Source organism: Salvelinus alpinus, chromosome 21, assembly GCF_045679555.1.
Source record: "Salvelinus alpinus chromosome 21, SLU_Salpinus.1, whole genome shotgun sequence".
In the NCBI taxonomy this organism is placed as follows: Eukaryota; Metazoa; Chordata; class Actinopteri; order Salmoniformes; family Salmonidae; genus Salvelinus; species Salvelinus alpinus.
In genome coordinates, this window is record NC_092106.1 from 10,675,796 (window position 1) to 10,700,928 (window position 25,133).

Consider the following 25,133-nt stretch of genomic DNA (forward strand, 5'->3'; position numbering starts at 1 on the left):
GGACATAGCATGCTTTAGACCTGGGTTCAAATACTATTTGAAATCATCTTAAATAATGTATATATGTGCCTGATTGAGCTTGCCTGGCTTAATGGACCAATGGAATAGTCCAAAGTCTGCAAACCTCACCCCTCTGGTCCTCCAGGCAGGTTAGAGCAAACACTCAAACTATTTGAAATATGTCTAATAGTATCTGAACCCAGGTCTGCTTTACATGGAACATTGTTTAGAGGGGGAAACATTTAATACAAGTCGCTCTACTTTGCTTTGCAGTGGCAATATTTTGGTATGGAACATCAGTTCTAGTTTGTTTATTTAAACACATGGCAGAGAAAGTAGTTTCCACAAATTACATAATAATTAGTGTTAACAAATAAAAGACAGTTGCATAAATCATTATTTAGAACATTGAACATAGATTATATTCTCAGATGATTTTCACATGACATCATGATCTAGCTGAGTGCGTGGATAGCAGTTACTGCATGACGCATACAAAATCAGAACGCATCTGAAATCATTCAATCCAGAGCTCTGAAATGAGACCACTTGGTCAAAACAGTCTGTTACATGCGGAGGTGAATATTGTAGTGAATTCAGGGGATAGCCTTGGTCAGGACTCGAACCCGGGTCAAGCGACTGTCAACCCAACGCCTAAGCCTTTACACCAAGAGATCCAACCATTTGAAGAGGTCACTACCTCCTGGCCACAGACGTCAATTCAACGTCTATTCTGATTCAGAGGGGTTGGGTTAAATGCGGAAGACACATTTCAGTTGAATGCATTCAGTTGTACAACTGACTAGGTATCCCCCTTTCACTTTCCCTTATTCCACGTTGGTTCCACGTACTTTCATTGAAATTACGTGGAAACAACGTTGACTCAACCAGTGTATGCTAGGTAGGAGTTGGGTTGAGGTTTTGGGTTGAGGTCTCGACAATATAAAAGTCTGACTGAGTCAGGAGAAGTGGAGAGAGGAGTAGACTGTGGGCTGTGCAGCTTCTCGTTGAGGATTAGGATTCGGCTGTTCAAGGCAGCGCTTTGAAAGAGCTGCATAGACCAACTGCAAGAAAACAGACACTCAAGTTAGCCCGAGGAAGCATTCTAGAAAAAGGTTAAGGATAAGGGCATTCAGAAGCCATTATTCAAAGAACACGCACCTCTATCTTTGGTTTAGGCTTGGGTGTGCCTGCAAAGAAAAGATACGAGTCAAAAGCAGAATTAATGCACACCTAATTGGGCACTTCACAAATTAGCATTAGACTTGGCCTTTAAATAAGCAGTAGACACGATCAACTGTACAATTGGATATCAAGTTCATGTACAGTGCTGTGGTAGAAACGTGCATGTCAACATACTGCAGCAAGATGTTATGAAATTGTATCGATAAAGAAAGAGATGTCTTACGGGGCTTGTCCTTGCGTGCGCTTCGGGAGCGTGGTGGGGGGTTCGGCGGTGGTATTGGTGGGGGCTGAGATGGGACCTTTGACCTTATATGGCAAGCCAGACCCAGACCCAGAACCAAAACCAGGGTGATTACCAAACAGGTACTTACATACACCACCACCCTGGAATAGAGCTTCCACACAGATGTGGGTGGTATGGCTACAGAGAAAGGGTGCAGCAAAATCATTGATGTCAGAGCACATACCAGTCTACTTTTCATCTCGGAATGTGAAGTGGTCATTTTCTGTGATTGTTTCTTATTTTGGGGGTAAAAAAAAATTATACATACTGTACATTACTTGCATGAAATGTATTAACAATAGAAGGACCATATGTACCTGCAGTAATGTTCACATGCGTCATATGTCCAACACTGGTGTATCCCTCAACCCAGGTGATCTGGCATTGGTACATTCCATAATCTGATTGGTTGACTTTGAGGATGTCCATGAGCAGACGGGTTCTATTGGTTGTCAACGTGACGTTGGAGAGATGATGCCTTGGAGTGGGACTAAAGAGAAGGAACTGTCCCTCTGTTGACAGACCCCATCCTCCTGTCCAGCCATCATCTCCACAATGCTGAACAACACAGGATAGGGAAAGAGTGCCCCCCTTTGGTACGTTAACAGAACTTCTCTTTGCCAAGATAGAAGTCACACACTCCTCTGCATCATAACCTGAGGGAACAAAAGTTGAAAAAAGTGAACACATAAATATGATATAAACAATTCACTAGACAATAGAGGAGCAGCATCTACAGCAATGAATATCCTAATAGCAATCTACATTTATAGTAATGAGAGAGAACTAATTGAGAGTAGTTATTTCTCATGATACCTCTTTTGTAGGAAAGCAGATGGTACATCAATTTAGATTAGATTGTTTGATTGATTACTTGTTCTTCCTTTTCTTAAGTGTCATCCTAGATAGCTGTTTCAGGTGTTTGTTGGTCATCCTACTTCTGGTTTTAAAACCAAGGTTATATCCACAACTGTCAGGAATCCTAAACAAAAGTAGTTGGACTTACCCGAGAGAATGCATAGACAGGTCAATGAGAGAAACAGACAGTTGTACATGTCTTTCTTTCCCTTAGAATAGTACGTTTTTCTTCAGCGTTCCCCTTCTAGTTACTTTCCCCTGTATGAGCTCATGGCGGGTTCCATAGAGCAGCCCCAAGACATGTCCTGGTGCCTCAGGAAGCTGGACCGAACCTTATCAGCGCAATAACTACTGTGTTTTTACCAGGCGTATACAAATTGTTCTTCGTTTTTCAATTGTTCTCTCACTTTCTCATTACATTTTTCCCCCTCATTGGGAGGGTACTCTCCGCAATTGCGAAATGGTTTCCACCAGCTGCCTCAGTCGAGTTGGAAGTAAGGAAGGAAGTTCGCACACGCACGCACGCACACACACACACACACACACACACACACACACACACACACACACACACACACACACACACACACACACACACACACACACACACACACACACACACACACACACACACACACACACACGCTCTCTTTCTCCAACTCCAAAAGACAAATCACATCCTTCCTCAGGCTGAACCCCAAAATCTGTGGGCTGGGCACAATTATTAACTCCTTACATAGAAAATACATTCAGCATTACATTTACTAAAGAATACATTTCCATGGAAACCAAGAAGAGAGTGTGTTGAATGTGTATGTTTTTGATTGTGTCTGTACATTGAATCTAATTTTTTCTATTTCAAAGGAAGATTGTGTAATGGCATGGACCATGTTGTATAGTAAATCTCCTTGTTGCTTCTATCCACCCTAGGCTATATTTCGAACCAATTCAGGCCAACCGCAAGGTAGTTCAAAATGTAAAATGAGAGAAACAAAATTAGTTATTGCGGAACAATAAGAACAGTATACATACATTCCACAATGATTGTCACATTTCAACTGAATAACTTGGTATAGAGCTTCAACTGTACTGACTCTGATGACTCATCTAGTATGAGGTCCTATGTCCTCACCAGTCTCGGGCATACTCTTAAATGCCAAAGGGCATGTTTTTTATTTAAAAAAAATATTTCACCTTTATTTAACCAGGTAGGCCAGTTGAGATCAAGTTTTCATTTACAATTGCGACCTGGCCAAGATAAAGCAAAGCAGCACGACAAAACAACAACACAGAGTTACACATAAACAAACATACAGTCAATAACACAATAGAAAAATCTATGTACAGTGTGTGCAAATGTAGAAGAGTAGGGAGGTAAAGGCAATAAATAGGCCATGGAGGCGAAATAATTACAATTTAGCATTAACACTGGAGTGATAGATGTGCAGATGATGATGTGAGATACTGGGGTGCAAAAAAGCAAGAGGATAAGTAACAATATGGGGATGAGGTAGTTGGGTGTGCTATTTACAGATTGGCTGTGTACAGGTACAGTACGCTGTTGAAACTGTTATGCCAAGGGTGTTTATTTCTATTTTAGAGGAACAATTAGTGCCAAAACTAACCAGTCCATTCAATTGCCATTGTCTGTTAATATTAATCAAATCCTAAACAGTTCTGACTGAAACTCAATTTCATTTCATTTAATGAATAACTCCTTTAAAATCAGGATTATAAACCTATCAAAATAATACATTCAATTGGTATATGATGTAACTCCACAGCTAGGACAGACACGGGTGGGACACGGGGTTACATTGTAACAATTATGTTTCCTGTTTCCGGTTGGAACTCTGATCGGACTGACTGTCGGCGAATGAGATAAACAAAGAGCCGGTGACTTTTAAAGACATTTAGAAACACTTGCTAACCCTCTTCGTAAACATGGAGACTGGTATGTAATGTGTTACTTTCTCTTATTTCATTCATTGTCACTTGTATAGCCAGCATGTGAGGTTAATTTGCGTTCCCGGCTAGTGTCTAGCAAGCTAGCTAACGTTAGCCGACTAGCTAGCTAGCTTTATATCACTTTTCAGATAGACCATTAGCTAGCCAGTTAGCTAAGTTAGGTAACATAGCTTAGCTAACCAGCCAGTTGCTTATGTGTATTTTCACTTTGCTAATGACATGACAGATATTGTTAGCTAGCTTGCTAACGTTAGCCGACCAACATCAGCACAGCCACCCAACGTCTTCCCAGCTATCAATGCCAGAAAAGTTTATGGTTACTAGTAACTAGCTAGCTAGCTAACGTTCGCTAACTATGTAACGTTAGCCAACTATCGGCTTGGCAGCTAACTGTGTTAGCTAGCCAGTCAGTCAGTTAACATAGCAAGCAAGTTGAGCTGCCTTCTTTCTAACCAACTTTTTAGGTGAGCATTATCCAGTGCTAGTCAATAAAGGAAAAACCGATAGGGGATTTAACCCAAACCCTCTGAATCAGAGAGGTGCGGGGAGCTGCCTTAATCGACGTCCACGTCATCGGCGCCCGGGGACCAGTTGTTGTTGGGGCTAAACTGCCTTGCACAAGGGCATAACGGAAGCTTTTCCACCTTGCCGGCTCGGGATTCGAACCAGCGACCGTAAGCTTTTAAGGGCTAGCTTTCCTGCCTTCCCTTTAATAAAGTGGGAAGCAGTGTTTGTCAACAAGCAGGCAGTGCACGACCAACCCAATACTTTGATTTGTGCAAAGCTGTCAGGATATGCCCTCCCTGGCACCAAAAAACATTAGGCTACCAGATTGGGAAGGATGTTTGACACTATATGACAACGGGTTTATAGTGATAGACTTTGATCTTATGGTGTGATTTGGTACCTTTTTGATCTCTGAAAGACTTGCACCCAAAGACTAGAAAAGATGCTACGTCAGTCATAAAAGCTATATAACAACTCCTATGTAAAGTTGCAAGTCACGCTATACACCAGTTTGGCACCTTTCCATACAAAACTAAAGTGACACTGACAGTCATTCCATTTCAAGCTTTTCCATTCTGTGGAGGCTGCGTTGGAATGGGCTCTCAGCCTATCCCTGCGTTTGTATGGCGACACACCCCCCTTGGTTATGTACACTGATTAAATCAGTGTCTTCATAATAGGGTCTCTATTATCCATTTACTGTAGCAAGCTGACAGCAGGGAATAAGGTATGACTTCTCCAACTTGGAGAAGTGGTAAAGATGGAGAATTGAGGCATGTGAGTTTGTCAATCCCTGTAGGAAACAGGGAGGGATCTACCTCAATTTGTCAAAAATAATAACACACGTTTTGTTCCAAAATATTTTCTGTTGCACAATGTTTGCTATGCTTTACTACGGTGTGGACTAGTGAAATCACCCCAGGAATGGCCAGTATATTAAAAAAAATGGTCATGGAAAATAGCCTAAAGGACCAGAAGCAATAGGGCTTGAGGCAGGCAGTATGCATGATTAAGCAATGGTCTTCTCCGTTTTTAATTGCTGTTCAATATTTGATGGAATGACACACCAGTATTATTTTATCAGTGTAGCACTACTACAGAGTTCTAGTTTCACATATATAGTACAGTGCCTTCAAAAAGTATTCACACCCCTTGAGTTTTTCCACATTTTGTTGTTAGTCTGAATTTAAAGTGGGTTAAATAGATTATTATTTTGTCACTAGCCTACACCAATGTTCCCTACATTTTTAGGCACTGAGCAAATTTCAGGCCTGCTGAGTGCAAACTTGAACATTGTGAAAATTTGGTGCAACTTCCTGCACGTGTTTACTGTGAACACAGAGGCTGTACCTGCTTTAAGTTACAATGGTAACAGTGGTCAAGTGGGCTATCAGGCAAATTATGCTACCCTCTGCCTATTGGCTTCTTAGCTTATTCAAGCATATCTCAAAATACAACACTGCCCCTTTAAGACAAAAAAAGCTCTTGACTCACTTTTCAAAGGTGGCTAGAATTGCACGTGTTTTGTGCTCTTGTAGGAAAGAATCACTCCCCCATTGCTGACTAAAAATGATCTATAACTGGGCTAATAACTCACAAACTAGCAAAGGATATGAACAAATGTGCACACGTGGCTACATGTAGCTCTCACTTTGATCTCAACAAGCACATCTACTCACGACAGCTCATGCTGTAAACACAGTCCAGTTCAAAGTGAATGGCACATATCCATATATGGCAATGGCCGATTTGCATATAGGCCTACTGCAGCTCTGAATTGGTTATGGCGCACCGGTCTGTGTAGAGAGCGGGCCTGAGTCGTGCTTGTCAATACAATAGAATCCTACTCAGATGTGTTCTGCCTACAACAAAATCTCTTGCATAGTTTTGCATACTAAGTCCTGCATAGTTCATTTTGTTTCTGTATGTTGTATTGAAAGTGGCTAATATTGCATTGATTCGATCACAATTCCAACCGTAAAGGGAAATGTTCATAATGTTAACTGACGGGGAAAACTCTAGAAAGTTGAGTGAAGTTCAATCTCGTGCTTCTCTGCGCAGGCTGATATTAATTTTGCGGAGCACATTTGTTATGGCAAGCCTAAATAAGTTCAGGAGTAAAAGATTTGCATAATAAGGTGCATGCACTCTATGTGCAATAATAGTGTTACATTTTTTTTCATGACTACCTTATCTCTGTACCACACACATACAATTAACTGTAAGTCTCTCAGCCGATCAACAGATTCAACCACAAAGACCAGTGAGGTTTTCCAATGCCTCACAAAGAAGGGAACCTATTGGTAGATGGGTAAAAAAAACAGACGTTGAATATCCCCTTTGAGCATGGTAAAGTTATTAATTACACTTTGGATGGTATATCAATACACCCAGTCAATCCAAAGATACAGGTGTCCTTCCCAATTCAGTTGCCGGAAAGGAAGGAAACCGTTCAGGGATTTCACCATACGGCCAATGGTGGCTTTAAAACAGTTACAGAGTTTAATGGCTGTGATAGGAGTAAACTGAGGATGGATTAACAACATTGTAGTTACTCCACAATACTAACCTAAATGACAGTGAAAAGAAGGAAGCCTGCATAGAATAAAAATATTCCAGAACATGCATCCTGTTTGTAACAAGGCACTAAAGGAATACTGCAAAAAATGTGACAAAGCGATGAACTTTTTTTCCTGAATACAGAATGTTATGTTTGGGGTAAATCCAATACAACATATTACTGAGTACCACTCTCCATATTTTCAGGCATGGCAGTGGCTGCATCATGTCATGGGTATGCTTGTAATTGTTAAGGAGTGGGTAGATTTTCAGGATAAAAAATAAATGGAATAGACATAAGCACAGGCAAACTCCTAGAGGAAAACCTGGTTCAGTCTGCTTTCCACTAGACACTGGGAGATGAATTTAACTTTCAGAAGGACAGTAACCTAAAACACATGGCCAAATCTACACTGGAATTGTTTACCAAGAACACAGTAGGGCTTGGTCGACCAAGAGTCGTCTGACCAATTGTTGGTCGAAATTGTAACACGTGTATTTTTCCATATACTTTATTTATAGATGATTTATTAAGCACATTTAAAAGTTAGGCTATTGATTATAGACAATTCACTTTGGGTTTCTTCTCTCCTCACTTTTCTTAGACATTTAAGGCAAGTGCTGTTTTCTCGCCTCCTGACTCCGCTGTTGCCTTTGCCGCATTGTTCTCAACACTAATATGCTGGTTAACTTTGCTATTATGCACATGGCAACATGGTCTGGGAAAAGAAGCCAATTCAACAGCTCACTGATGTTTCAGAACCGAGGACAGCGACCGCTATCCATCGCGGGAGAAAGCACATTTTGTTATAAAATAATATACTTTTTTATTAGTGTTGCACAATTGTTCTTACGTAATATTACCATATACAATTTCAGTAGCACATGTCTTAGAGTGATGGACTTTGTCATCCCCACGGCCTCCACAATGGTTCAGTACACTCAGACAGGTGCGAATCAGACAGGTACACTAGGATTTTTTTGTTTGTTGCTACTGCTCGACTAAAGAAATCTCGGTCGACCAAACAATTGATCAGTCGACTAAATGGGGTCAGCCCAAACACATTGAATGTTCCTGAGTGGCCGAGTTACAGTTCTGACATCTACTTGAAAATCTAAGACAATCATCTTCAGATCTTGTCAAGCAATGGTCAACAACCAATTTGGAAGAAGTTTGAAAACAATTCTGGGCAAATGTTGTATTATCCACGTCTAGAAAGCTCTTAGAGACTTACCCAGAAAGACACTCAACTATAATTGCTGCCAAAGGTGCTTCTACTAAGTATTGACTCAGGGGTGTGAGTACTTATTTCATTTTCAATACATATGCAAACATTTCTAAAAATATGTTTTTACTTTGTCATCATGGTGTTTTGTGTGTAGATGGGTGAGTAAAAACATTTATCTAATCCATTTTGAAATCAGACCGTAACACAACAAAATGTGGAATAAGTCAAGGGGTATGAATACTTTCTGAAGGCACTGTATATGGATAATTCCTGTGAAAATAGGATGAGAACACTTTTGTGAGCTCGGGCATATTTGAATTTGATACTGAACTGTTTTGTACCACCTTGTTGGTGTGGAGTGGACGAGGGCGGGGCAAGGCAAGGCAGTTGAAAGATCCTTTTGCCACTTTGTTGACAATTCAATACAGTAATACAGTACAACTTTATTAGTCCTGTCCCGCTACAATTAGGAACCCATTGTCTCTTTGCCAGGTCAAACACAAATAACATCCTCCCTATATTACAGCTCTTTACCACTTTGTTTCTTCCAGACTGTTTCCATTTCTAATAAACCCTGTCCTAGCCTGGTCCCAGATCTGTTTCTGCTCTCTTGCCAACTCCTTGTCACACCAAACAATGTCTGGCATGAGAATTCCATTCTGAAGTTGGCAAGAGAGCATAAACAGACCGGTAACCGGGCTAACCCTGTCTCCTTAAAAATTACGACCTCTCGCTTGTCCTCCTCAGGTCTGAGTCAGGAGAAGATTGCCTCCTTTGTGAAGCGTTTGCGGGCAGAGCCCAGGTACCTGCTGGCCCAGAATGTGTCCACGTGCATCGACCCGCTGGAGGTGTGTCTGCACAGGCAGACGGTCCAGGACACCGTGCACATATTCCAGCACTCCATCCCCACAGAGGGCAAGCCTATCACCAACCAGAAAAACTCAGGTACACTTACAGATACGGTCAAGTGCACCCTTGCACTTTACAATGGAGTGCAATGAAACAGAATGTTCTGTTTTTTCTTTTCTTTTCAAACTGGTTGAATGGCTTTTTTTGCTTTTTTTTTTGCTTCCCCCCCCCCCTGTAGCCACCTAAATTAGAGATTATTTAGTACAGGCCATTTTTGAAATTGAAGTGAAAAATCTAAATTTCAGTTTGGAATAAATAAAATAAAAAGTCCTTTTGCAGCTGTAAATCAAACAAATACACATATAAACACACCGTTTTTCAATTTCCCAATTTTTGGGGTTGAAGAAATTTAATTAAAGGGTGACAATATATTTGACACCCAGCATCTGCAACTACTTCAGAGGCCTGGCCATGTACAAAGGCTGCACAGTAGTGTTAGATGCTGCTTCCAAACTGAGATGAACAGGCCTCGGCACCTGAGCAAAGATGTGGCAGTCTAGTTCCTACATGGTGCACTACGTTTGACCAGAGCCTTATCGGCCCTAGTAAAAATGGTTGATTCATTAGGATCCCCATTAGCCTGACGCCACTATATAGGGTAGTGCACCATATAGTGAATAAGGTGCCATTTGGGACTCAACCGTGGAGTGGGGAGACAGGAGGTCGGCGAAGCATCGTTCTTCCTTTTTCGAATGGTTGAAGATGGATACATTGTATCAAAAGTTGATTAGCCTACCTCCCCAACTTTTCTGACTGACAACCCGGCCGTCCCCAAACACACTGCTCTCATTGCTGCGTTTGTTGTTGTTGTTGTTGTTGATGCATCATTTTAAATGGTTTTCTGTAATGACAAAACCACACAGAGGCCTAACTATGTGTCTATGTATAAGGGATAGGGAGCCATCTGGCAAGCAACCATTGAAGCACACATATGTCTTAACAGTTGCTCCCATATACACGGTTCCATAGTCATCTGTGCTGATTTGTGTGTTTCAGGGAGATGTTGGATCTTCTCGTGCCTCAACGTCATGCGCCTTCCCTTCATGAAAAAGTTCAACATCGAAGAGTTTGAGTTCAGTCAGTCCTACCTCTTCTTCTGGGACAAGGTAAGACCACGTTTGTTCGTCTTATTAAAATCACATGTATTAATTTGAGCAACTTTTAGCAACAGCCGCTGGAATATACACAGTGTTTGTTTACATTTCAGCGGTAGGGTGTAAACGGTGTTGGTGTGTTTGTCAGTGTGTATTTCTAGTACTATTAGACTCATTGTCTGCCTTAAACCCCCTTTGTGTGTGGCGCTCTGTACACTGGACAATATTGTACCGATTGGACGTCACCGTGACACCCCACCCAATCATTTCCCTTTTCTCCCCTCCCTTCAGGTGGAGCGGTGCTACTACTTCCTGCAGGCCTGTGTGGAGACAGCCCAGAGGAAAGAGCCTGTGGACGGCAGACTGGTCCAGTTCCTGCTCTCCAATCCCACCAACGACGGCGGCCAGTGGGATATGCTGGTCAACCTCATTGGTCAGTTCACACCTGTTATTGCCCGATCGGGGGAGTGTTGCTGCAACGCTTGCATTATGCTATGTCATTATGTCATGGCTGAGTCCTGAATGGCACCTTATTCCCTATATCAGGTACTACGTCTGACCAGGGGCCATATGTAGGGAATAGGGTGCCTTTTAGGACTCAGTGTAACTAGACTGCAACTACTCAGCGGTGGCTGTTTTACTGCAGAAAATAAGCACCATTTATACTGGAACTGTCTAGATTCTGTTTCAAGTGAGTTACTAATGTTGTAGTTGCTGTGTAATTCTTTGTAATTAGACGTTCTGTGTAACTGTGTAATTCTTTGTAATTAGACGTTCTGTGTAACTGTGTAATTCTTTGTAATTAGACGTTCTGTGTAATTCTTTGTAATTAGACGTTCTGTGTAATTCTTTGTAATTAGACGTTCTGTGTAATTTGTAATTAGACGTTCTGTGTAATTATTTGTAATTAGACGTTCTGTGTAATTATTTGTAATTGTAATTAGACGTTCTGTGTAACTGTGTAATTATTTGTAATTAGACGTTCTATGTAACTGCATGGTAAATGTGACACTTTACGTAATCTGCTTGCTCTTCCCCTTCCACTGTTTTAATGAGTCAGGTTTGTGGTTCAGATCAAATCTGCGTCCCAGCTAGCATCCTATTCCCTATATAGTGCATTACTTTTGACCAGGGCCAATGGGCAAAGCCTTAACGTTGTGGTCCTCTGTGGCTCAGTTGATAGAGCATGGTGCTTGGAACGCCAGGGTTGTGTGTTCGATTCCCGCTGGGTTCTCCCATATGTAAAATCTATATACGCATGACTGTAAGTCGCTTTTGGATAAAAGCATCTGCTAAATGGTGTGTATATATTTATGTTTATTATTACCTTTCCCCGATCATCAGAAAAGTACGGAGTTATCCCAAAGAAATGCTTCCCAGAGTCTCACAGCTCCGAGGCCTCACGGAGAATGAATGACATCCTCAATCACAAGGTAGGTTTACTCACATTTTTACAACATTCTGATTCATAATGATGTCTTGTGTAGAAATACAACACCGAAACCTAGTCCTCCTGTTTCATACCAAGACAAGGCAGTGCAAGCATATACACTCTACTGAAACACCACGGAAAGAGCGTAGAATCCACCTTTTATTTAGGCGTCGTCTGTTTTCTTATAGAAGACCCAGATAACTAACCCAAACCCAACATGCTCCGCAATGTCACGAGGTAATACAGTTAGCTGTGTCGTATGTCATGCCAATGTTCCCTGGCTTTCAGCTGAGAGAATACTGTCTAAGACTGCGGAACATGGTGGCCAGTGATTCCACTAAACCCGAGCTGTCTGACGCCATGGACACCATGATTGAGGAGGTAAGAGCATGTTCGGGAAAGAGACACAGCGCACGACACACACACTGTTTTCCTCAGTACTTCAATAATGTTGTAGGACTGCATCATTTTCTCCAGAGGGGGCTGTATAACAGCACATAGATCTGTGCTCCATCTAGGGAGGAAATGGGTCACATGCTGTAACACGCCTGTATGTATTTAACACGGCAGGTACTGGGTAGCCAAGGACAATAACCATTACGGCTCCCGTTATTATTAGGCAATATTTGTTTTCAGATTAGATATTGGCCATTCAATTCAAATCTATCTGTCGCCTGTTGTAGCTGCACACCGAAGGCTACAGGTTGATTCGAAAGGTGTGTGTGTGTAAATAGTACACTACCCAATCTAATACCGTTGACTTGATATTGTATTGACTTTCAGCACACCACTGATTCCTCGATCAAGTCTAAAGTGTAACTGTCAGACAGTTGGGTCGACCCTCCTCTGTTCAGATTGATATCTAGGCCTGATAGCTACATATCCACCGCTGTTGGAATTGGTTGTAGCTATATTTCCCCTAATTAGTTTTCTACCTCAAATCAGGATGACATAAGTAGGCTTAGAAAAGGAACTGCTATAAATGTCCAAATACCGATGACTGTTTCTTTTGTTAAACTGCTTTATCGGTAGTAATGAATTAGGACAATAATCACAAGCCTCTCCCAGCGCTGGATAACATTGCGTAACCCAACTCTTACACATTTAGCAACAATGGCTGTAGTGATAGGGTCTGTATTGTTTATAATCCACTGGTGACGGCTTGTGATTCTATACTTCTGGCAGCAAAGAGAGAGAGAGTGTGTGTGTGTGTGTGTGCTCACGTGCGTGCGTGTCCACGTGCACTCACACACGCCTCACGGACCTGATGGCAGAATGTTCCGTAAACAAGATCTTTATCACAACGCTCCTGACATTAAATGGCGTAAGGCAATTTCACTGTGAGAGGAAGCCATAATGTCTCAACATTCCCAGCACCACTTAAGACAGAGGAGCGTGTGTGTGAGCGAGCGTGTGCGTGCGAGCGAGCGAGCGCGAGGCCAGTCAGTCAATATCACACAGCCAAAGAGAGAACATTACATAAAGGATGTAGCTTTTGTGTGGAGTGGTTTTGTTTGCATGCCCCTGACTGCTTCTTTAAACAGATTCTGTGTCTACTACCCTTACCGCTCTGGATGCCCTATGCTAGCTACAGTACGCTAGCTACAGTACGCTAGCTACAGTTCGCTAGCTACAGTTCGCTAGCTACAGTACGCTAGCTACAGTTCGCTAGCTACAGTTCGCTAGCTACAGTACGTTCTGATTGTGCAACACTTCCAGCTCTCCATCGTTGCACCTCTTCTATGACCAAGAGATGTTTTTTTAAAGTTAAAGTGTTTGTCTACCTGGTAGTAGTTTGTTTAGTGTAACGCAGCTCTGGCAGCCAGGGGGAGTGTGAAGAGAGAGAGAGAGAGAGAAAGGGGGAGAGAGAGAGAAAGGGGGGTTGACCCGGGAGGGTGAGGAGGGGGTTGTAACCAGTGCCTTTCCTCTCGTCCCGTGGGCGTCCGTACGGAGAAGGGCGCGTTGACTGCGCTTCCGGGCTTCTATTTATGCTTGGCATCTTTTGCGACAAGTGAAACATCACTGTTGTGCCATGATTTAGATACTAGCTAGCGAGCCAACAAATTAGCCATAATTAATTAGGCTGGAATACACTCTGTCAGATGTGATCAGTTAGTCGGGTCCTTTTTCATTAATTAACTTCTCTGTGTGCTCGTCCCTCAACATGTTGTGTTGACACAGTAGGCGTACGTCCCAAATAGCTCCCTATTCTCTTCATAGTGCACTATTTAGGTAAGAGGGTGTCATTTGGGACGCGGCCCCAGGTCATTTAAAACATGTCATGTTCAATTATAGAGTATTGTAGTCCTTTTCGGAGTGTTGCATGTGTCTTCTATAGAACTGTCACTCATTGCAGTGTTCTGGGTTCATACGACTGCACACACAAACCATGTAAACACCAAGTATGAGAGGTTGTAGTGTGTACTTGCACATGTGTGTGTGTTTCTATGTATGCTTAGAAGTGGTGCGTGTGTCTGCGGTTACGTTTAGGGTTAGTGTGTGTGTGTGAGAGCTGATCAAAGCCCCCAGACCCGGCCCTCATTAAGCCAGGGGATGTCAGGCCTACTTTAGGTGGGGAGGGTCTGAGATTGTGCACGCTCCCTGTGTGAGGAGTGTGACGGTGGGCTGGAGACCATCACTCTCTCCCGTCCAGGCTCCACATGACAGGCCAGAGAGGCCAGGCTGCACCACCATGCTACACACCAGCTTCAAAGACCTGGGGCCTCCCTTTTAATGTCCTGTTCTCTGCAGAAGCACAGACATGTACACTGTCGGTTACAAGTTCACACACACGTATACATGTAAACCACCTCTGACTGCTAGCACACGACCACACGTACTGTGTTACACACACACACACACGTATACATGTAAACCACCTCCGACTGCTAGCACACGACCACACGTACTGTGTTACACACACACACGTATACATGTAAACCACCTCCGACTGCTAGCACACGACCACACGTACTGTGTTACACACACACACGTATACATGTAAACCACCTCCGACTGCTAGCACACGACCACACGTACTGTGTTACACACACACACGTATACATGTAAACCACCTCCGACTGCTAGCACACGACCACACGTACTGTGTTACACACACACACGTATACATGTAAACCACCTCTGACTGCTAGCACACGACCACACGTACTGTGTTACACACACACACACGTATACATGTAAACCACCTCTGACTGCTAGCACACGACCACACGTACTGTGTTACACACACACACACGTATACATGTAAACCACCTCTGACTGCTAGCACACGACCACACGTACTGTGTTACACACACACACACGTATACATGTAAACCACCTCTGACTGCTAGCACACGACCACACGTACTGTGTTACACACACACACGTATACATGTAAACCACCTCCGACTGCTAGCACACGACCACACGTACTGTGTTACACACACACACACGTTCCTCACGTCCTCTCTGCTCATTCGGTCCGGTACATGTTGCACTGCGTCATGCAGACTGAATCGTAAACAGTCCTATGCTGCTTCTACTGTATAGAACGTGGCTATCTGGGCGTCGCACATTCTGAATAGAAATTCTCCTTCAGGCACATGTGATTGTGTTCAGTATGAGTGCTGTGTTTGTAGATTGTAAGGAGTATTTGATTGGACAGTGAGTTGAGTGACATGATACGTTTTAGAGTGGCTACGTCCCAAATGTGAACCTTTTCCCTATATAGTGCACTACTGTTGACCAGGACACAGAGGGCTCTGGTCAGAAGTAGTGCACTATAAAGGGAATAGGTTCCCATTTGGGACGTAGCCAAGTGTGTTGGCTCAGCGCTGGCTGAAGCAGCAGGTCGCTGTGGGTGGGTTTGTTATTGTGTGGGCTCGTTTGCCAGCGCTGAAAAGCTGCCTGCCACACTTCATAAACTCATATTTCTTAATTTAACAACATTGTTACAATCTGTAATGACCCCATGTGTTTTCTGTTTACAAGGCCAGAAAGTCTCAATCAACCCCAGTCCGTTTCTTCTACCCCAGCTGCTCTCTCGAACGGGTCACTTGCATTACAGTTTCATCTAGGCTCTGTTTCCCAGGGCTTTGACTCGAAAGCAGCAGGCCCGTAGTCGCAAAGCGTGTGTGAGTTGGAGGGCTGATCCAGGATCAGGTCCATCCTTTTTATTCATTGTGATTCAAAATGAAAAAAACTGATCCTAGATCAGCACTCCTGCTCTGAGACGCTTTGTGTGAGTACTGGCCTTGGCAGGTTCCGCCCTTCACAGTTACCAGCACAAGGTGTTTTAGTGTGGCGTGCTGTTGTTTTGTTTGTTTATTTCTCTCCTAACGAGCTGATTTCTCTCTGTTTGGGCAATGGGAGGTAAATCAACAAGCAAACAGGCATGCGTGAGCCGAGGAGGAAAGGATGGAGCGTGTGTGTTGCTTTAGCATTGATGCTAACTGGCTGTTGTGCTGCAGGTGCTCCAGTGTTTACTGCCAAGCATGCAAACACATGCTATGTAGGTACTGATCCGCTGAGACACGCAGCCTCGCCGGATGCCTCGGCCATTTACAGGCCTTATTACCCACACCTGGGCTTCGTCCATGTCACATGACACAAGAATATGATCTGCGTTGTCCCACAGGTTGCTGGGGGGGGGCTGGCTGTGGATCTAGAAGAGCTTCCTTAATCTATTAATTGCTGAGACTGTTCAAATTAATTGGGTTTGCAGGGCTTTTCTGTAGCTTATAAGTACAGGGCCTTGTTCATTAGGCACCAAACGAATAAAAACGGTCAGGAAGTGGAATATCTTCTACCTTAAACTTGTCTAGTAAGAAACGAGCCAGGTCTTGGACTACTGTTAATCAGTCCCGTGTTACTGTCTGGTTCGGCCTTCATGAAGACGGACACTTTCTTATTACAAAGTGTGTTTTCATGTTTATCCCAGGCTATTAATGTTCTCTGGTGCAGGCGATGCAATTTCCCGCTACAAACACTGGTCACTCCGGCTTCCTGTCAATAACAGGGGATCCCAGCCGCCATCTCAGATAAGGCCCTAATTCAACCCTGGCCGAGCAGAAAATCAGAAGCCAGGTGGCCTTGAAGACGCCCGTCTGCGCTCAGAAACCAAACGGCTTACAAACCCACAGCAACCAGTCCCCGACAGACTGCAGTCGTGGGATTCTTTCTGTTGTGTTTTGCGTTCGTTCACCAGCTCCACCCACTGAAGCAGTGTTTTGGAGTGGGAGGGAGAGGAGCTACTTAGTGTACGTCAGAAGATATACAGACAGTGACACAGACATTAAAAAGAAGGCAAGCAGTCTCTAAAGAAACTGGTCTAACATGGTCCAGCAGTCGTAAATCGCCCACTCTCCCCCTTCCATCCTAAACGCAGTGTGTCTGTCCTCGGTGGAAGGGCCAGGGTAGGGTGGCGGCAGGAAGGGAGGGTGGGCCGCCTGCCTGCCTGCTCCCCACACATGGCCCTGTCAGCCTCTGCTTGTCCATGCTGATGGATGGCTCTCTGTGTCCTGAGAGGAAGAGTGGGAGGGAGTCAACAGGATTGGTTGGATATCTATAAGAGATTTGGTAGCCTAGTAGTGAGGAGGACTGTACTAGTGCTGAGAAATTAACCGTGGTTGAACACAGTGAAGGAATACAATGGAAAAAGGTCCACTAATAATCCACATTTTTAGCAGGTACAGGACAGAAGAGACAGTACCCAGAGTCTTGGCGGTAGTGCTATATACATGATGCTAATGGAGACGTGCCCAGCCCACCCAGTGTCTCATGCTCATCTTCGTCTGTCTCTACATTCGTTTTGGAGGCAGGTGATTCAATATTGACTCACTGAGGGCTGTGCTGCTGCAGCCTGCTGACGTCAGTGGGGCTCTGGCTCATTGTTTTGTGAAAAAGCGTAGACTCGTTTCACCGGGTCTACATGGGTGTTGTGTTTGGACGGGATAGGCGTTTATTTAACCTGCCGAGGAGAGAGGGATGTGAGGTGGGACAGGGGCCGAGGGCACGGGGGTGAAGGGGCCTGTTTGTGTGTTCGGGGCATCTGGGCCCCGTGCTGGTTAAATTCAGGGCAGGGATGGGCACCGCTGGCATTTAGTCTGCGCCGTGGTGCAACGGGACAGTGAAAACAAACCTGGAGTCTTCAAGGCGCTGTCTTATCTGTGTGTTGGGAAAGGTGAGGGTCTGGGAAGGTGGGAATGTGACTGGGTGTGCTGTCTTGTTGAAAATATTTGTATTTATTTAACCTTTATTTAACCAGTTGAGTCAGTCAAATATCACATTCTTCATTTACAACAAGGGCCTGTGTGGGAATAGTTGACTACGATCACCCTGAACACAGGAATGCTATTAGTAGTTAATGTAGTTGACACAGTGGAAAAGTGCAGCAGCAACGGCCCCTGAGTGTCTATGCTTTGGTGAATGGCTCCGGGGCCAAAAATAATTCCCCATCTCTATTTTCACCCTATGAGGAGTTTAGTTTGTCTGGACTTTCTTTTGCTGAAAATAAATGAAAATAGTGGGAGTCAATGGGAAGTCCTCGTAAATATATAGAAGTATGTGTCTGTGTGTATTGCGTATGTGGGCTCGTATACTAGCGGTTGGACTTCCTACGTGCCAGTTTGGGAGGTAGCGTGCTATTTTTAAGCCTGTTTGTGATCGTCAGCCCGCCGCATTATCAAAGACAGAAAATGCAGGGAGTTCTCAAACCACCAGAACACCCGGTTAGATAATAGACTTTCATAGGACGGGTATGTGTAAGTTTAGAGGGACATTCCTGAGATTGCTGTATCAGTTTAAGGAAGGCTTATTCTGAGAACCCTGTCAAAACAGACTGATGGAGGCCAGGGGAACACAGTCAGGAGCCACAACGACAGGAAGAACGAGCGCTACAGCCAGGCAGAGTAAGAGGGAATGGGCTTTGGCAGGGCGGATATCCTCCTCACACTACTGTTAAGCTCTTTTTCGTCCCCGAGTTTTGAGTTTTACAATGGTGCTTTTCGAGACTGTGAGGGATATCAATGTGCTGTCTGTATCTTATAGTAAGTAGTAATGCGTGACTAACCTACGTATTAAAAAAAAAAAAAAAAATCTGGCCTGTTTTTCTGTTTTTTCTCGTGTGTGTGTGCTGCGTACAGGTCTTCCGGGTGGCGAGTGTGTGTCTAGGCAGCCCTCCTGACTCCGTTTGTTGGGAGTACAGAGACAAGGACAAGAACTTCCACCGTATGGGCCCCCTGTCCCCTCAGCAGTTCTACAAGGAACTGGTCAAGCCCCTCTACAACATCCAGGACAAGGCCAGCTTTATTGATTGATTTTAATAGAATATCAGTATAGGCTTTGTGTCATGCAGACCGGAGTTGATCATAATTCATTATTCCGAGAAGTTTTGAGAATTTTGCAAAAATCACGGCGCCCTATATTAGACCAGGAATAACAACCTCTCTACAATCATACCCTCTCTCCCTGTGTTACTTGATGAGCTGAGTCTGACCCCTGGTCTCGCTCCCCCGCCACCACAGGTCTGTCTGGTGAATGACCCGCGGCCTCAGAACCCCTATGAGAAGCTGTATAGCGTTGAGTTCCTGGGCAACATGGTGGGCGGACACAACACGCTGTACAACAACCAGCCCATCCAGCTACTCAAAAAGGCCGCCGCGGACTCCATCAAAGAGGGAGAGGTACTGTGTGTGTGTGTGTGTGTGTGAACGTGTCTGGGAAGTTAGACAAAGGCTGTGTTTGAGAGCTGAGTGAGTATGCAGGGAGACTGCCTATGACGTCTGTTTCTCTCTCGTAGGCTGTGTGGTTCGGTTGTGACGTGGGCAAGCATTTCCATGGCAAACTGGGCATCAATGACATGAATGTGTGAGTATTATGAGAGAGAAGCGTACTGCCCTACCAAGCAAAAAAGGCAGTAACTGCTCATTTGGTCGAAAAATGAGTTGTCATTTTTGCTACGTTTAAATACATGCTTAATTATGTGGACAAATCCTGCCTCGTATTGTGTTTTTGAGAAAATGGTAGTCATATTAGCAGTAACTGCACTAGGTTACTATGAAACCAAGGTAAATAAAAGCCATTTTTCTCAGTTCCACGCTATGAGCAGCTACTGCCTTTTTGCTTGGTAGGGCAGCATACATGCAGCAACATCACATGTATAACTCACTATCAATCAGATGTGTGTGTGTGAGATCTCATCCTGTCTCTCCCTGTGTTCCCCGTCTCTCAGGTTCAACCATGAGTTGGTGTTCGGGGTGTCCGTAAAGAACCTGTCCAAGGCAGAGAGACTGATCTTCGGAGACTCCCTCATGACACACGCCATGATTCTCACCGCTGTCACCGACAAGGTAGCACACACACACACTGTACACACGCACCGCATTTGAGTGTTTCCCAGTGACTCTGCACCAAAGGCATCCAGTGTGTGTTTACAGTCGTATGAATCGGTTGCAGGATTTAAAATGGCTGTCAATCCCCCCCCCCCCCCCCACCCTGTAAGTGACCCCAGCTGTCTCCTCCTTCCCCTCAGAACAGCTGGACAGTATTTGGGCCCTAGGCTACACAACATAGGAGTTACCAGTCCTGCCCTGTACCCCACTGGGAATCCTGCACTCTTCTCTTCCTGATGAACATATTGTATAATCTGCTGTATATATCATCATGTACCATGTACTCCATGAATGACAGGCGTAAAGCAGAAAACACAGACTTGTTTGAACTTCTCCATTTGTTTGGTGCATCCGCCTCCTTATCGGGTAGTACAAAATCGTACACCTTTTGATTTCTCTCTTCTGTCTCTCTCTTCATCCCTCTCTCTAGCAGGATGAAAAGGACGGAGGTTATGAGAAGTGGAGGGTGGAGAACTCCTGGGGGGACGACCGTGGGAATAAAGGTGAGAGCGCTGAGTCGGTCAGAGGAGGAGAGGGCCCGTTCTCACACAGCCTTGTGACGTCTGTTGGCCTCTCTCACCACGAGAGCCCCTCTAGGTCCGTCTGAGCCGAGCTATGTGAAAGCCCAGACCCCTCGTCTCTCTTCCCTCTCTCACACCACAGGGCTTAGTGTACAATCACAGGGACAGTTGAATTTCCTGTCAGGTCAATTGAATTTGAAGTAGGATTAGGGAAAAAATGCTCCCTCCCCACCCGCCTGGCGTTGTTATGAATTTATAATTGACTTCTGGTGTGCAGGGCTGGTTTTGGTTTGGGGTTAGTTTTGCGGCATCCTCATGTCTGGCCCCCTACCGTAGCTTTGTCTGTTAAGGCTATGAACCCAGGAGGGAGAGAAAGCACATCAACGGGGCCTTTTCCCTCTCTCAGACAACAGCCCTTTGTCCCTCTCACAACACAGCAGAACGCCATTTTGTTTCAGCCTCCAGACTTCCTCTGTGTGGAAGACTCCGACACTGTCAAACCACAGGCCTGGGTTCAAATAGTATTTTTCTTCCATCAAGAGCCGCTAAAACATTTGAAAGGAAACAAATACTGAACCCACCTTACGTTGGGACTGCATGGCTTTTTAATCAAAATATGTAATTATCTGCCATTCCCACCCTCCCCTCTCTCTCCCTCCTCCCCCACTCTCTCTTCTCTGTCTCCATCCCTCTACATTCCAGTGCAGATTATTTGGGTTTCTGTTATGTAGTCCAACATTCGGGTCAACGACTTCATGTCATCTGCATATTGAGACTATAAAAAAGTCCTACCACCAAAGCCTCTTCAAATCAACTGTACTTCACGCATATCCCATTCCATAAACATCCACGCAGATGGGAGAAAGCCTTCATATCCGCTCTCGTTTCCCTCGGATGTATTAATAAAGTTATTGAAAACAAACGATATGGAGGGCGGCGGTGGAGAGCACTGTTTGTTTGACAGCTGGAGACTGGGGGGGGATGACTTGTCAACGCCACGATGGACGGAGAAAATGTGTGTTTGTAAGGTTTCGAGGGTTAACATCTCTCCAATTGCCTGTAATATTTTGTTTCCCTCAAGAGGATCCCGCCTAATTAGGTTAACACCGTGGTGCCTGGTGCAAACTGCACAACCTTTTCAAACACCAGGGCTTTTCTCAAGATAAATGATTATGGCCTTAGAGTGCACTATTTGTATTTTTACGCGGTATTATACAAATATGGGAAATGTGTGCCAATCTGACGTGATATTCCCTTGTGACAGACTGTTTATAGGCTACACATGCCCTCTTCAACGCACCTCTCGGATTCTACACGACCCCTTTTACAGCTACTTCGGTGTAGTGAGAAACAACATTAGTACTGGCTATTGCGATTCCCTTGTTAACATACTCTTTCTATCTGCTATTACAATCTGCTATTACATGTAGGGTGGTGATGTCATCGCAGATAGGTTTGGAAAATAATTGTCTCATTCTCGTGAACTAAGGAGACGATGGAAACGGCACGTGCTGGCCTGTTGTTGACGACATTTCAGCTGTACTATTCTATCTTAGGCAGGACAGCTCATCTGAATAAACTCCATCCACAGCTCTCCCTGTAAGACGGCGTAGGACACATCTGCAGTACCCAGTAAGACAAATAATGACGCTATACGAAACCACCACCCGACACACACACACATGTCTTTCCTGGAAAGGAAGAAGACGCAGATTGAACACACACAGAACCAGGGGTGTTGTTTTGAGCTCAGGCACGTTTTTACGTGGTCCCCGCGACGTCATCGATAACTCAACTTTTCAGCGGGGAAGTGATGCGCTCTGAATGCTCTGCATGGGTCCAGAGATGAGAGGAAAGTCAAACAACAGTCACAACCTGGTCTAGTGCCCAGCTCTGTTCATTAGGCACCAAACGGAGGAAAACACTCTGAAACAGGGAGGGACTGCCTGGACTTGTCCAATAAGAAAAGTTTGTTTAAAAAAATATATGTTTTCTGCTGCGTGCCAAAATGAACCCGCCTGTCCGTGCCTGCTCAAATCCCAAGTCTCCTCCTATCGCCATGTGGACAGATTGCATCTGTTCCTGTCTGTCTATACTCTGGGTTGTTAGTTTGTTCAGACAGGCCTATTGCCCTTGTAGATAAATTAGAACAATGTATGAGGAATGCCTTTTATTGTCATTAAAAATCCTTCTCTCGCCGGTCTAATCTCTTCATATCAAGTGTTTTATATGCTGTTCTTTATGATTTGATGTACTCTCTGTCACCCTGTCTGTGAGAGAGAGGCCGTGGCCTATGTGTGTACGTGTTCTCAGGGCCACGGTCTGTGATTAGGATCATGTATACTGAAGGTTGTGTTTCTGGGCTTGTTATGAAAATGTTTTAGAGCAGGAGGAAGTGGCAGTTCTTTTGGGGGGCAGGATAAAGTGGCCTAATGCTGTGTTCATTAATAAAAGGATGTGTGTCGGTCAGTCCCTCCCTTGCAATCTGGAGATTTATCGGGCTGGGGTGTGCGAGTTGACAATTGAAGTGTGGGACAGACCTGGGTTCAAATACTATTTGACATTTCAAATACTTTAGCTTGGCTTGCCTGGTGCAATGGAACCAATATAAATGTCCCAAAAGTGCAAACCCAGCCCACCTGGCACTCCATGCAGGCTAAAGCAAACCAGTCCTACCCATGCATTTGAAAGATTTCAAATCATATTTGAACCCAGGTGTTGTGTGGAACAGACAGGGTGGGGTGGTCCAGGGTGGGGGTCCATCCTTCCCTCCTCTCCCTGTGGAACAATAGGCCTGAGTCCAGGGGTGCTGACGGGACGCCCCTCTTATCAGAACTCACACTTCAGAACACTCACACTCATTGCTTTCAGTGTAGGGCAGTCCACTGAAGTACAGAGTGAGTCACTGGTACTGCTGTTAGCTAATGGATTTCAGACTGCCTGGTCTTAGAGATGGGTGTTAATCAAGACTAATGATTATTCAAAATAAACTCCAGCAGCTCATAGGTGATCTTGACGCTCCACTGATTGAATGGATCTTATACCAACAATATCAATACACCTTCATCATTTAACTTTTTAACTTTATGAATTAACCCAATGTATCTCTGTGTGTGTGCAGGTTACCTAATCATGACCGATGAGTGGTTCTCTGAATACGTGTACGAAGTGGTCGTGGACAAGAAGTATCTGGCCCCCGAGGTGCTGGAAGTAATGCAGAAGGAGCCCGTCGTCCTTCCTGCCTGGGACCCAATGGGAGCCTTGGCCTTGTAACTATGGAAACAGAGGGTGCCACCCCATCTCACCCGCCCGGTCTCAACCCTGGTCTGTTTGACTCCGCCCCATCTCTCTGGTTTTCCTCCTCCATAGACTTCCACCCACCACAGCCTGTTCTCTAGACAAATAATAAAAGTTTGTTTTTTTTACTGGAAAAACACACGTCTTCTTTCGGCCATTTTGTTTTGTCCATGTCCTCTTGTACTTCTCTCCGCCACCAGGCACCAGTGGAGTTTATTGCAATTAATCTTTTTTTTTTGAGTGTCCTCTGGCTTCTTAAACATTCTGCGGGATGTAGAAAGCTCTGGGGTTGTTTTAAAGGTTGGTAAAAGGTCTGTATGTACCATCTCTTTGTTAGGGCTGGTTGAGGGTCACATCCTACGTAAGTAGTCCATCCCAGTCTTTCACCAGGAGACAGACACACACACACATCCACACCATCAGTCCTAGCTGTATGATTGAGGCCCAGCGTAATGCCATCCCTTCCTCTCTGCTAGCTTCCCTAGGTCAGAGGTCAACCTAGAGCGGCCAGGCTAGAGTGAAGTGTGTGAGTTAGGCAGGGGTGTCAGGAAGAAGCATACCAGTCACCAATCCGGTGAGTTATCGTTGTTATCACTGACAGCCCCTCTCTGAGAAAGGGACGTGCCGGTTCAGCACGTCAGCGTCCAGGGCAGCATAATAGCACGTCTATGACCGGTTCAGTCAGAGTTTAGTGGTGGTGATCAGACTAGTATGTTTTGGTGAATAAGCAGTAGGGGAATCTCAACTCACACACACTCAGTTGATGTGTATAGAGACATCGGTGATTACGCACAAGCTCCCCCTATGAACTCGACGTCTGCCCTGCTTTACTGTGAGCTCTGCCTGGAATGAGGGATGACAGGCTGGAGCTCGAAGGTGAGGTGTCTGGAGGGGTCAG

General features: G+C 44.6%; 2 protein-coding genes across 3 annotated transcripts; one reads left to right on the forward strand and one right to left on the reverse strand.

Annotated features, from left to right (window-relative positions):
* Window positions 1–296: 296 nt before the first annotated feature.
* Window positions 297–2,795, reverse strand: LOC139547823 (uncharacterized). Its single transcript, XM_071356935.1, has 5 exons — window positions 2,475–2,795; window positions 1,786–2,124; window positions 1,409–1,606; window positions 1,162–1,190; window positions 297–1,064 (listed from the first exon to the last, which is right to left on the reverse strand). The coding sequence occupies exons 1-5, from the start codon at window positions 2,521–2,523 to the stop codon at window positions 960–962; spliced, it is 720 nt and encodes a 239-aa protein (XP_071213036.1). The 5' UTR covers window positions 2,524–2,795; the 3' UTR covers window positions 297–959.
* Window positions 2,796–4,123: 1,328 nt separating this feature from the next.
* LOC139547825 (bleomycin hydrolase-like) lies at window positions 4,124–24,372 on the forward strand. Of its 2 annotated transcripts, none has more exons than XM_071356936.1 (12): window positions 4,124–4,280; window positions 9,337–9,534; window positions 10,495–10,604; window positions 10,884–11,025; window positions 11,937–12,025; window positions 12,313–12,405; window positions 19,170–19,325; window positions 19,551–19,709; window positions 19,826–19,893; window positions 20,258–20,375; window positions 20,848–20,920; window positions 24,060–24,372. In XM_071356936.1, exons 1-12 carry the CDS (start codon window positions 4,271–4,273, stop codon window positions 24,209–24,211), a joined length of 1,368 nt encoding a protein of 455 aa, XP_071213037.1. In that variant the 5' UTR covers window positions 4,124–4,270; the 3' UTR covers window positions 24,212–24,372. The 2 variants fall into 2 exon arrangements, with proteins under 2 accessions (XP_071213037.1, XP_071213038.1); XM_071356937.1 differs by having other exon boundaries at window positions 4,138–4,280; window positions 20,851–20,920.
* The last annotated feature ends 761 nt before the right edge of the window (window positions 24,373–25,133 follow it).